Here is a 13,913-nt window from a genome sequence, read left to right as displayed (position 1 = left end):
ACTTTTATGATTATGAAATATTTAATAGTAAGGATCTATTACTGAAATATTGCATTGTAAACATGCTTGGACATAATTTAAACATTTTATAGGTTTAGTTTTACATTTTGTATAATTATTAATTTATCACAGCTCTTTGGAAACTTACTATGTGTATATATACTTCTTCAGTATGGATTTTGCAATGTAGCATCACTACTCCTTTTATACTTTTCCATTCTTACATTCCTAATTATTTCTGGTAAAAAAAAAAAAAAAAAAAAAAACAGAGAAAACATTTAGGAAAGAAATTACCAGCATTACAATAGAAATTCTTATAGACGAAACTGCTCATTTAGACCACATATTGTTTCTCTTTTATATAGAGAATTGAAAAAATAATTGAAAAATCATACAATTTTTTTATCCTTAGATGCATCCTTTTGTATGAGAAATTTCTTTACTTATGTAAGAGAACTTCAGGTTAAAAATTGTATTTTTAAAATATCCATCTTTTTTCACAAACTAAGATGGAGTATTATATGATTCTGTCTGAGGTTTCTATAGCTTGTTTCATCATCTCCTGAGGACTTACCAAGCATATCTTACGAATCAGCATTAGATACAAGCATTTTTATATGTCATTAAAAAAAATTATACCTTTACCTGTTGTTTGGAGATGTGAAAAATATCTGCTCTCTTTGGTATGAATATAAAATATCCCCACTGTAGTCATTACAGCTGTTTCTTCCTTATGAAATAATATTATCAACAGTATTCACCTGCTATGAAAGGAGTATAAATTGCTATTTTAAAAAAATAACATGAATTTCAGGGTATCAGTAAAATATGTAGTATTTGATGACACAGAATATAGGGTCACTTCTGCTACTAGTATGTTCCTAACGATATTAATTGCCATAAAATTATAGTTTCAAATTGCTATAAGCAAATATAATTATTTACATACTTAAATGCTTGATACTGTGATTTTTTTATAAACTGGAGTAAAATTTGCCATTTATTTCAAAATCTCAAACTTTGAACAACCTTTTTCATAACCATTTATTGGTGTATTTAGAGTTACCGGTCAAAAGCAAAAATTAAATCTCTCATTTCATTTGGTTGGCTATGGCGTTCATTATGAACAAATATCTATTACTGTAGTCTATACAGATGATGGTTTACAGTCTTCAAGAGGTTACAAATTAACTGCAAGTTTCTCCAGCTTTTACCCCGTTGTTAATCTATGGTTGTGGCACGGACAAGTCCCTGCTGCCCTGCCACCCTTCTGTTCGCTGCCCTTATCCCGTGAGTGCTTCTCTCTGCTGGAGTTGCAGCTCTCAGATGGCTGCTGGTCCACCCATGAAACCAAGTCCCACTGGGGCCCAACCACTTGGTTTGTGGTTTCTTTTTAAAAATAATACCTCACTGTGTTTTGGAATAAATGAGTAACATTATAACCAATGTTTAGTGTAATGTCTTTTGATAATGAAAAACAAAAGTGAATTGATTCTATGACATAAATGTACCACTTTTGGCACTGACCCTGTTGCCACGAGCCACCAGTGCTGCATGTCTTATCACGGATATGTTAGACAAGTTTACAATTCCTGCTCTGTTCCTAGCATATTCCATAGAATTAGGAGACTGAATTTTAACATTAAAGTTAGTGAGTTGTTAGAAACACTATTCTTCACAAGACAACAATTTTCAAACCAGATTTGAAGTAACTGTTGAAATGCTTTCAGAACAGGACAAAAGTGAAAGAAAGCTAATGGAAAAGATGACATTTTTTGAAACATCCTTAACGAGTAGAAAAGCATATTGGCTTTAAATCCTTTTTAACTAGCTACTTAAGACCTTATGTGTTTGCTTTCATAAGAAAAGCAGTGCTCAAAAGGGGTTTATTTTCTTATCTGATGAGCATGTTTTCCATACAATATGGATAGAATAGCTTAGTTAAGGGTGCTTGAAAAAAGGATTCATGTGTCTAATAGAAGCCTTTTCAGTTTTATACACATTAAGTAGTAATATATTAATAATATATATTTATAATATAATAAAAATAAAAAAGACATCTGTGAGAAGAAAAGTTGACCTTTAATTTCAGCAATTTTACTGAATTAAAACTTTCTGTGTACTTATGACTTGAGCTTTCTACAGTAAGATAAATGAGGCAGTTTGACCCCTCTCTTTTTGTTGCATCTTCGTTAGCAATGAACTTAATATCTAATTAGGCTCTTTGTTATTCTTTTTGGGAAATGCACTAGCAATTCATGTTCCGTTTGTTTATGTTTGTTGCATTTACGATACTTATCAGACAAAAAAAAAAAAAAACAAATCAAGAGACGTGTACCAGGAAGAAAAATTCTAAGGAAAGTATATTGCTAGAAATTAAATTGCCAAGTTTAGAACTAAATTTCATAATGAAGAGAGTGATCCTTTCCTTGAGTAAAATCTCTGATCATTTACATTTCCCTGAGGATATGTAAAAGTGGCAAAGTTACTATTAGTAAGAAAATCTTGATAAAGATGAGCTAATTTTTTCTAAATTTTTACCTGAACATCTGGTAGCCAAGCACTTTAAATATTAAACTGAAGCCTGTAGACTTACAATTAAATTCATTGAAATAGAGTTTAATATATTAATGAAAAAGATTACAATAATATGAATAACTTTCTGTGGGACATTTGTCATCACACCTGTGATCACAAAACCTGTCTAAGAATACAATATATTTGACTTTGGTGTGGGATATTTCATAGTGTGTTAAATGTCCAGTTCCTTATTCTTAAAGTCCAAAGCTATAGATAGGTTTTCTCTGACAAATTTGAGTTTGAATTATTTGGAACATTTTCTAATGTGAGCCATAAAAATAAATAGCATACATGTTTAAATGTGCTTTTTTGCATTTCTACAACCTAAAGACCAGTTTGGTTGAAAAAATAAAATTTAACAGCTCTTAATTTGTCATGTGGAATCTGATTCTATGTGTTTTTTATTACCTCCATATATTTATCTAAGTGAAACATAAAATGGTTGTAATAATGGAGAATTTAAAGCAGCTTTTGCACATGAGCAGTAATGCTAACTAATATGGTGAATAAAGGCTGAATGTAAATTCTCAGAATTCTTTTTTTTATGTATTTACTAAAGTTGGTATATTTTGGTTAGCTGATACAACTTCCCCATCATCTTAATTAAACTATGAAGAATTTTGATGGACAGAATGGAAAAAATAGAGAGTAATCATTATATGCAATAAAAAGTCTTGTGTGCATACATATACATGTGTGTATATGTGTGTGCATGTGTATTCAGTTTTCTAACTGCAACACAGTATACATTAGGTCACAGAACCTACCATCATATATATCCAAAGTCCTTCTTTTGCTGGAATAATGCTTTGGAATTCCCACATGTACACCAGAAATAACTTTGGTATGGCAGAAATTAGTACAATCTTAATATTACAATTAGGTTCCTATTGATGCTGCCTCCCGTATGCTCTTCAGATTGAATCTCTCTTCTCAGTTTTCATCACTACTTGGTTGAGGCCTTCAGTTATGTTTCATTTGTTCTATTCCAACAGCCACATTTCTGTTCACTATTAGCATTCAACATTTTAGCTGTTTTATTCATTTCTGCTAAACTTATTGCTCATATAACAGAGCTGGCCATGCCACTCGACTGGTAATAAACTTCTGTCAGCATCCTATTAATCTAGAATATCACATCCAAACCCCTTAACTTGACATACATATCCTGAAACAGACCCTTATTATATCATACCCTGTGTTCTCTTAAGTTACTCTGCACTCCTAAAACTTCCCAGAACTTGTCTTTCTTGTTTGAGGGCCTACTTCTGCTTACTTATTAAAATGTTACCTTCTTTTCTAAAGCTCTCTGCACTCTCCTGAGTAAAAGTAGTTGACTCACTGAAATGCTTCCCCATAACACTTGGCTCATATTTTTGAAGAGCATTAACTTTTTAATGATTTTGTATGCCCATAATCTTACAGCATTCCGAGCTCCTTGGTGACAAAGATAATTATATTCATATTTATATATTTAGAATTTATCACAGTAGCATATGGAAGTTGATATCCTTATTAAATATTTGTTGAATTAATGAGTGGATGAGTATATGAATCCAGGAAGGTCTGGATAAAACTAACGCAAAAATGTTATTAGAAAACTTGCTGGACGTAGAAAGACAATTCCAAATAATCATAAAACATCCTCTTATTATCCTAAGGTTGTCTCGAAACTAATGCATATGACCAATATTTCCCTCTTAATTAATTGAATGACATGCTTTCATCAGAGTGAAAGAGTCAAAAGGAAAATACTTTTAATTTTTGTAACTTCAGACAGCGAGTAAATTTGCAAAATTACATGTATTCTCTGAAGTAGATATTTGCATTAATTTAATATAAATTTGTATGTAGGCTCAGGCCCACAGATCTTGATGTTAAATGTTTACCCTTGTTTTATCTAATTAGCTATCATCTATTTTTACCTACTCATTCATAACTCAAGGAAAATATTCTCTAGAAAAGAATGAGGATTCATGGTACTAGAATACTAGGAGGAAACTTTCAGACTACTGGCACAATTATGGCAATGGATACAAGAAAAGCTAGTAAAGGGACACCTGGGTGGCTCAGCGGTTAAGCATCTGCCTTCGGCTCTCAGGGCCTGATCCTGGAGTCTTGGGATCAAGTCCCACTTCAGAATCCCTGCATGGAGCCTGCTTCTCCCTCTGCCTATATCTCTGCTCTCTCTCTGTGTGTGTCTCTCATGAATAAATAAATAATATCTTAAAGAAAAGCTAGTGAAAATTTTGTAAAGAAATAAGCTCTTGTATGAAACTATATTAAACTGAATATATCTAAGTAGATGAGATTATTTTTATAATTTGTAATTTCATATCAGAGAACTCTATTCAACACAGTGTAATTATAAACACTGTATTGGGTTCCATGTTGTTTTCCATAACTAATCATAGGGCTGAATTAAGTAGTAAGGTCCTTACCACATGTATTTTAAGTTGTTGAACTGTTTTACATTCTATTGTGAAAAGCACATGTCATCATTTGTAAGTCAAAAAGAGTAATTTGATGAGAGAAGTATATTTGAGTATGACAAAAATTTTTGTTTTGCCTTTACGTGTGAAAGTATGTATCTCTTTATACCTGTATTTTCTTCTAATAGAGGGCATAAAACCTTGTTAAAATGTGTATAATTAAAAACTGCATTTTTTCATGAAAATTAATTTTTAAAACCAGTATTGGGTAATATAAAAATCTAGTTAGTCTTTGTAAAATTACATTATATTATCATAAATTTATTCACCTGGTACAAAGAAAGATATGGTTCCTAGGTCAAGGGAGACAATAAGTTTTGATACTGAAATATTTTAAACCGTATTTTCTTTGTAACTCTTGTTATATTGATAAATACTATTAGTGCTTCTTTAGCTTTTCCATCTTGTATCATAATTTCTCACTATTATTCACAGAAAGGAGGACCTTATCTTAAAAAAATAATGCATAGTTATTCCAAAGTTACTAAATTTTAGCTTTAGGGATAATCACTATTTTTTTCTTTTTAATATGCTATTCAATCTTACCAATTTCTAATGAATACATAATCATCTGGAAAAATTTAGCATTGTTAGCTTAGTCTCATTTTTCTCATAAAAAGCCCCAATCGGGTTTTTTTTTTCTCTTTATGATTACAGAATGGCTGGTCTAAATCAAGTTGTATAAGAACAAGCTAAGAATTATATGAACTAAAATCATATTTAAAATCTGAGCGACCAATATATAGAAAAGTCAAAGATATACTTGAACTTGTCAGATCAACACATTCCTGTACTTTCCTCAGGGGCAATCATACAATTTGACACCAACATTTAAGCCTCGAAAATTATGTGACCATCTATTACATAATGAATGTTATATGTCCTCAAACCTTTTTTATGACATATAATATAAGACAGGGCAACTTCATTTAAAAAAATCCTTTCTGCTATTGATAATTGCCTAAGCTGCTTCTTCCTTTCCTTTTTCAGAATGAAGAACAAATTTTGGTATTTTGAGTTTGGCACATCTGAAACTTTCTCAGCCACCTGCAAGAAGCTACATGAATCTGTAGAAATAGAAGTAAGAAAAATGAGTTATATTTTACAATACAATGAAATGGTTTGACTTTGATTATCAATATGTTTTTGACAGCCCATAGAAAGAGTTATACTTTGAGCAATCCACATAGCTTTACCTCACAATTCTAAAATTTCATTTCTGTCGCTCATTGGGATTCTAGCATTCTCTGAATTATTAGTATAAAGTTAAGTTTTGAGTAGGAGTTGTTTTAATACAGTATAAAAGGATGGAGGTGGAACACAACTTTAGAAATCAATGGGGAAGTTACTAGACATAGTGTGAATAGAAAAATGTAAAATAAAGGAAAGTATTTGAAGAGAAAAAATTTGCAAGATACATTAAAAAGTCTTTATTTTGGGGTCTCAATATCTTATAACCTTTAAAACACAGTTCACTGAAATTGTACTTCCTTTCATGAATAAAGGTTAAAAAAATATACTTTTCCATTCCATTCCCATTCATTAACTAGATTTTTCTCAGTTCCTGAGGTTGCCATTTTCCCATTACATTTGTAGGAAGTGGAAAAGCTGCAAAAAAGAGAGCAAAGATAGCAAGAAAAGACACCCTTTGAAAAGATTTGGAGCAAATAGGTCTACCAAAAAATACAGATACAGTAGGACTAAAATTTTTGGAGATGAGTTATAATAGAAAATGACTTAGTTTTATTGAGAGATTTTAGGGGATAAAGGAAAAGGAAAAGTTATGTCTTGATGAGTGGCAAAGATAAACCCCAGGAACAGAATTATGAAACCAGAACACCTAATGACTAGCTGATATGAATTGTGAAATATTGGCTTCAATATTTTTTATTTTAAAAATAAATGTATAACTTGTCTGCTGAGAATAAATCATTAGTGGCATATATTCAGCTAATAAGTTTGGTAAACAAAAGTAGTATGGACCTATTGGATCATAATGGCCTGGCTAAGTTTTTCATTCTGACTTTCTAATTTCCTGTTAGTGATAATGAAGGCAAAAGTGATAGTACTTCAAAATGTAACATTTTTTGGACTTTTGTAGTGGATAAATTGAAGTCTTAGAAGTAGAATGGATGATCATGGAATGGAAAATAACCTTCATGACTGAATCAGATCATAACGCTGAAAAGGAATATCATCACAAAAGTGAAGGACTTGGGATAAACATGGACTTTCTGTGATTACTATTTATCAAGATTTATATATGTATATATTTATATACATCTGTAGAGAGTGATATATTTATAGTTACATATGTGCATATATATTTATAAAAAATAAAAATATCTCCTTACATTCAAAAATCATTACTTTACGGGATCCCTGGGTGGCGCAGCGGTTTAGCGCCTGCCTTTGGCCCAGGGCGCGATCCTGGAGACCTGGGATCGAATCCCACGTCGGGCTCCCGGTGCATGGAGCCTGCTTCTCCCTCTGCCTGTGTCTCTGCCTCTCTCTCTCTCTGTGTGACTATCATAAATAAATAAAAATTAAAAACAAAATAAAACAAACTTAAAAACAAAATTCTTAACATAGTGGATTTTGATCATTTCTTACCTTCAGAAACCTATGCTCAAAGACAATCTGTAGCAGAAGGCAAAAATGAAAAAAAAAATATGGCTTCTGGTTGAATGTAGGGTAAATACTCTGAAGCCTCTTGCACCTCTCCTTTCCTTACCCTACCAATGAATATAGATTGAAAAAAAATTAGCTAGGGGAAATGGATAGTCCATGGATAGGAAAACTCAGTATTGTCAAGATGTCAGTTCTTCCCACTTTGATCAGTTGATTCAATACAATTTCGGTCAAAATACCAGCAATTTTTTTTGTGTATATATCAACAAACTGATTCTAAAGTTTATATGGAGAGTCAGGAGGCTCAGGATTGCAATACAATGCTGGAGGAGAATAAAGCTGGAGGGCTCACACTACCAGACTTCAAGACATCCTATGAAAGCTATCACAATCAAGACAATGCAGTATCATTGAGAGAACAGATAAATAGATCAATGGAATGGAATAGAGAACCTACAAATAGACCCACTTCATAAATTTACTCAGCTGTCTTTGACAAAGGAAGAAAGACAATGCAACAGAGCAAAGGAAGTCTTTTTAACTAATGGTGATAAAACAACTGGACATCCATGGGCCAAAAAAAAACTATAAAAATGAATTCTCTCTTAAGAAAAATGAGTTGAAAATCAATCACAGATCTAAATGTGAAATGTGCAATTGTAAAACTTTTAGAAGGTAACATAGGAGGAAACCTAGATAGCCTTGGGTATGGTGATGCCTTTTTAGACACAACATGAAAGGCATGATCATTGAAAGAAATAATTGATAAGCTGGACTTCACTGAAATTAAAAAAAAAAAAACCTGTTCTGTGAAAGACAGTGTCAAGAGAATCAGAAAACAAGCCACAGATGGAAATAATTGCAAAAGATATTTTTGATAAGAGCCTGTTAATCCAAAATATACACTCTTAAAACTTAATAAGGAAATAACCCCATTGAAAAAATGGGCAAAACATTTCAACATACCTCTCCAAAAAGGATATACAGATGGAAGATACACATATGAAATGATGTTCCACATCATGTCATCAGAAAAATGCAATTAAGACAGTAATGAGATACAGCTCTACACCTATTAGGCTCCTGAAAACACTGAATGCTGGTAACTCTCATTTATTTCTAATGGGAAACAGACTGGTACAACCTCTTTGGAAGACAGTTTGGTGGTTTGTGACAAAACTAAATATACTCTCATCATATGATCCAGCAGTCGTGTTCCTTGGTATTTACCCAAAGGAGCTAGAAACTTACATCAACACAAAAACCTGCACATGGATGTTAATAACAGTTTAATAATTGACAAATTTGGAAGCAAACAAGAGGTCCTTCAGTGAGTGAGTAGATACATAAACTATGGTACATCCAGACAATGGAATATTATTCAATGCTAAAAAGAAATTAGCTGTCAAGCCTTGAAAAGACATGCAGGAATCTGAAATGCATTTTCCTAAGTGAAAGAAACCAATCTGAAAAAATTGCATACTGTATAATACCAACATATGACATTCAGAAAAGGTGAAACTGTAAAACAGTACAAAAATCAGTGATTGCCAGGGGTTGTGGAGGGAGGGTTAGATGAATAAGCAGAGTGAAGATTTTAGGGCCATTCTAATACTCTGTAAAATACAGTGATAGTGGATAAATGTCATTATACATTTGTTCAAACCCAAAGAATGAACAGCAAGAGTGAACCATAAATAAACCATGGACTTTAGTTGGTTGTTATGTGTCATTATAGGTTTATCAGTTGTAACAAATGGGCCACTCAGTTGGGATGGTGATAAATGGAGAGGTTGTGCATGTGTAGAGGCAGGGATTAGATGGGAAATTCTGTACCTTCCCTTCAATTCTGCAGTGAATCTGAACCTGCTCTAAAATAATAAAGTCTAGAGGGATCCCTGGGTGTCTCAGTGGTTGAGCACCTGCCTTCGGCCCAGGGTGTGATCCTGGAGTCCCGGGATCAAGTCCCACATTGGGCTCCCTGCGTGGGGCCTGTCTTCTTCTCCCTCTACCTGTGTCTCTGCCTGTCTCACTCTCTCTCTCTCTCTCTCTCTCTCTCACTCTCTCAATCTGTGTCTCTCACGAATAAATAAATAAGATCTTTAAAAAATAATAATAAAGTCTAGATCTAGAGTATAATATTATGTATGTCAAAAAAATTTTTAAATAGATTAAGGAAATATAGCCAAGGACATTTGAATGCTTTTGACCTTGGTTCAGGTCATGATCTCAGGAGTGTGAGATCTATTCTCTGGTCAGGCTTCATGCTGGCCATGGATTCTCTCTCTTCTCTTAAGATTCTCTCTCGTCTCTTCTTGTACCCCTCCCCCCTCTTCTTGCATGCACACACACACTCTCTTTCTCTCAGAAAAAAAAAAAAAAGGTATAATGATAAAATTGAGTGGTTTTGTTCCCCAGAGCTTTTTACATTTTATAGAAAAACTATTTAGAATGCTCCTCCAAGTAATCTGGGCAACTAGAATAAGTTATTCTTCCTAGGATCATGCTTCTATAAGTCCTCCAAATCGGGCTTCCCAGCTCTGCATTTGCTGGCTTATTCTGGCGTCCAGCGCAATAGCATTTATAAATCAGAACTAGCACTGTGCCCTCCTCACTTTATTGTTGCGTATCTTATAAATACTGTTGTAATTTTTACATATTTATATCAATTCTAAAACTTGTGGGTGGCCGTGTATGTGTGTTTGTGTGTATAGAATAGATAGTAATGCAAATCCTGCTCCTCTACTCATTTTTTAATGAATCCAGTATATCATATTAGCAAAATATGCCTTTCTGCCCTCAAGGTTACTTTATAATTAAATATAGCAAAAACATCAATTTGGAAATTTGATTCTGTTTGCTGTTGTTCCCTACTTGGCCTAAAATTATACCAACTATTATTTGAAAATATATAACAGAGAATAAAAGTATGAGAGTACTTCAAGTAGATGTATGTTTTATCAGCAGCTTCTTCAAAACAAACTATTTGCCATGTCATCCTTTGTTTCACTTTTTTCTTTCATATAGAAAACTATTTCCAAAAGGGTGCATTTTTGGAAAAAATTGAATATCATAGGAAAGTAGTTGATAATAATAATACCTAATGTTTTATCTATTATTAACTATACCTTGTTCTTGGTATAAGCAATGTATGTACATTATCTGATTTAAGTCTTTGTCAAAATCCTATCAGAGATCCTAATATATCTCCACTATAGAGATAAGCAGATGAGCATTTTATTTAATAATTTAAGAGTAACAAGAATTGCATTACTGCCAAAATGTTAAAATCTAAGGAAACAAATAAATTGGAAATTATATGTACATATCTATAATATATATACAGATATATAATATGGGAAGATATATATATGATATATAACATATATGCATAATATGCATACATATATATGTATGAAAGAGAGATTGGCAAAGTTGAAATTTTCAGAATTAAAAATTTCAATTATCTCTAACTTTGTTAAAGAAGATAAAGAAATAATAAAATGAAAAGCTTTAAAATTACCAGATAATATGTTAAAAGCAGTTTGTATTACGCTATTTGGGGCATAGATGTACACCTAAGAAACTAAGGTCAACATCTGGAATTGAAATTATAAAGTTTGTGAACTTATAATTTGTTCCATGGACAAGGCAAAATTCATGAGAGAATAAAATAGCCCACTTTCCAAAGTATCCCAGTCTTTTGGTTGTCAATTAGTCTGGGAAGGATGGAATATTTTAAGATTTAGAATTTCCTTTCCAAGATACTAAGATTTGTTTTAACGAGTAATTACTTCTATAAAACCAAAATGGTCTCAAGAATTAACAAAGGGCAAAAAGCATCAGGTTACAAAATACATTAGGAGAATTCTACAATTAGGATTGTTACTGCCCAGTAATCTGGAAAACCGGGAGCAGACTTCCACAGCTCAGTCCCTGCTCTATTTGTATCACAATTACCCTGGATACTCTTTCAACACATGTTTAGAGCACCTCCGTCTGGTCATAGCAGTACCAAACCACAGTCTGAAGTGGGGAGTGGGGGTACAGAGGGTGATGAAACTGAGAATGGATATTTTTTTAAAGCACTTTGTTGAGGCATGGTTGACATACAAAGGACTGTACATATTTAATTGGTACAGCTTGATGAGTTTGAGGATATGTATGCGCCCATGAGAACATCACCACCATAAGTGCCATCAGTATAACCATCATGCCCTCTTGGTGTGTGTGTTTGATAAGAACACTTAAAAGATTATCTTCTGAAGCTTCCCAGGTGATTTTTTTTTTGTCAGTGAAATTATAGAAGCAATAATGAAAGCAAACAGTAAAAATGTGGACCTCACAAAGTTGGTCACTAAAAACAAGGGTCAACCCATTAAATCCAAAACAAAAGATAACTTCTTATTTCAGAAAAAAAATAAGAAATGTAGTGAGGGTAGAGCATAGTTTATTTTATTATGATAAAATCATCATAATTTTTCTTAGGAGAATGAGGGAGAAATGAAACAAGTTAAAAGGGGCTGAATGACCAAAAGGTGAATATTCCATTCTGTGTTTACCAGTTTTTTTGTTTTTAGATTTTATTTGTTTATTCATGAGAGACACAGAGAGAGAGGCAGAGACACAGGCAGAGGGAAAGGAGGCTCCCTGCGGGAAGCCCGATGGGGGACTCAATCCCAGGACTCAGGATCACACCCTGAGCTGTAGGCAGATGCTCAACCACTGAGCTGCCCAGAAGTTATTTTTAATAAGATAATTTCTGGTAAGAATTCTAATATCCTAGCAATAGTTTTTAGTTTTCACAGCGTATACTACAAAAAAAAAAACAAAAACAAAAAACATGTTAAACTAAACTGGTTTCTGCTAATACTTAAGGCTAATACTGAATATCTTGAGCCAGCAGTATTTTATTATTATCAATGTGTTCAGCAACTGTGTTCAGTCCTCAAATTTTCTGTTATCTGGGTTTGCTTCCATCTTTCTCTTGCTTATAAGCACCTACCGGCTTCCCTTCTGCTCTGAAAGATATCTTGTTTACCTACAATTAATCCTTCCATCACCACCCCTGGACTGCCAGCTCAGAGTAAATTGACCTAAAAGGCATATCCTGAGCCCCTGTATCAGACTGTGTTTTGTAGATAAAACTTATAAAATGCATTTCAGAAAACATCAAGCTTACTCATGGGAAGATACAGAGCACCACACAGCCTTCAAATATCAGAAGAGACACTTTGAGGCCACTTATGTGTACATGTTTATTTTAATCTGTAGATTTGCTACTGTTGTTTTCTGCAAACACATACATAATTTTGCCTTAGGAATTACAAATGAATTTGCAGAAACTCTTCTAAGAGTGGGCTTATGCAAGTCATTTTACTCCATGCTACTTTATGTAATGAACAAAGCAATGTTTTTATGTTTGATTAAATAAAATTGTGTATAACTTTTATTTGACCTGAGCATGGAATTAGACTTGCTATGTTAAAAAATATTTACAGTGTATCATTAATTGAATATCATCAAATTTATCCATGCTTAACAGCTGTCCAAAGTTCTTCACAATTTGAATTTTTCTATCAAATAACATATTAACTGAACCTGAAACAATGCACTTATTTTTCAAAGTTTGTCTTTAACACCTCTAAAAAGTATGATGCAATGTTTGTAAATGCAGATTAAAATACACTGGCAGAAGAATTTAAACCATTTTCATTTATTTTAAGTGAATTTGTGTTGGAATAAGATCTTCCATTTTAATACTGAAAAGAATGGACAATGGCCTCACAACATTGCCCTCTTCAAATAGCTCCCATAGTACTATATGTTAATGACCTTTTTTCTACATAATAAAAATATTCAGGATTTATTGACTAACTGAGGCTGTTAGCTTTTAAGCTTTTATATTCTTTTGCTCTGTAGCTACCTTTTTAAAAATCATAAATCTTCAAAGCGGATGAAAATATTATCTGACATAGTATTATAACTTGTTTATAGTTCATAGCCTTCACCTCAGCTTTTATTTCCATGCACTCAATTGGTGTGCTACAATTCCTGCTCTCCATCACAGCTAGCTCCGAAATTTTCCAGACTAATGAACATAATGTTAAAGCAAACAGAGGAAGGTAACCTGGGGTCAAGAACTAGTGGAAACAAATCATTAATAAATAGCAATTTATGTAAGTACATTGTCCTGCTCTCCTCGGAACC

General features: G+C 32.9%; 1 protein-coding gene across 6 annotated transcripts in view; it reads left to right on the top strand.

Annotated features, from left to right (window-relative positions):
• The window catches only part of DGKB (diacylglycerol kinase beta), a 638,855-nt gene that overhangs the window by 435,638 nt on the left and 189,304 nt on the right, over nucleotides 1–13,913 (top strand). For all 6 annotated transcript variants that reach the window (XM_055314473.1, XM_055314471.1, XM_055314470.1 and 3 more), the window contains one exon: nucleotides 6,063–6,153. In XM_055314473.1, coding sequence (XP_055170448.1) covers nucleotides 6,063–6,153 — 91 coding nt within the window. The remainder of the gene's footprint in view (nucleotides 1–6,062; nucleotides 6,154–13,913) is intronic.

This window comes from Nyctereutes procyonoides, unplaced genomic scaffold (genome assembly GCF_905146905.1).
Source record: "Nyctereutes procyonoides isolate TBG_1078 unplaced genomic scaffold, NYPRO_anot_genome, whole genome shotgun sequence".
Classification (NCBI taxonomy): domain Eukaryota; kingdom Metazoa; phylum Chordata; class Mammalia; order Carnivora; family Canidae; genus Nyctereutes; species Nyctereutes procyonoides.
This window is presented reverse-complemented; position numbering and strand designations above follow the sequence as displayed.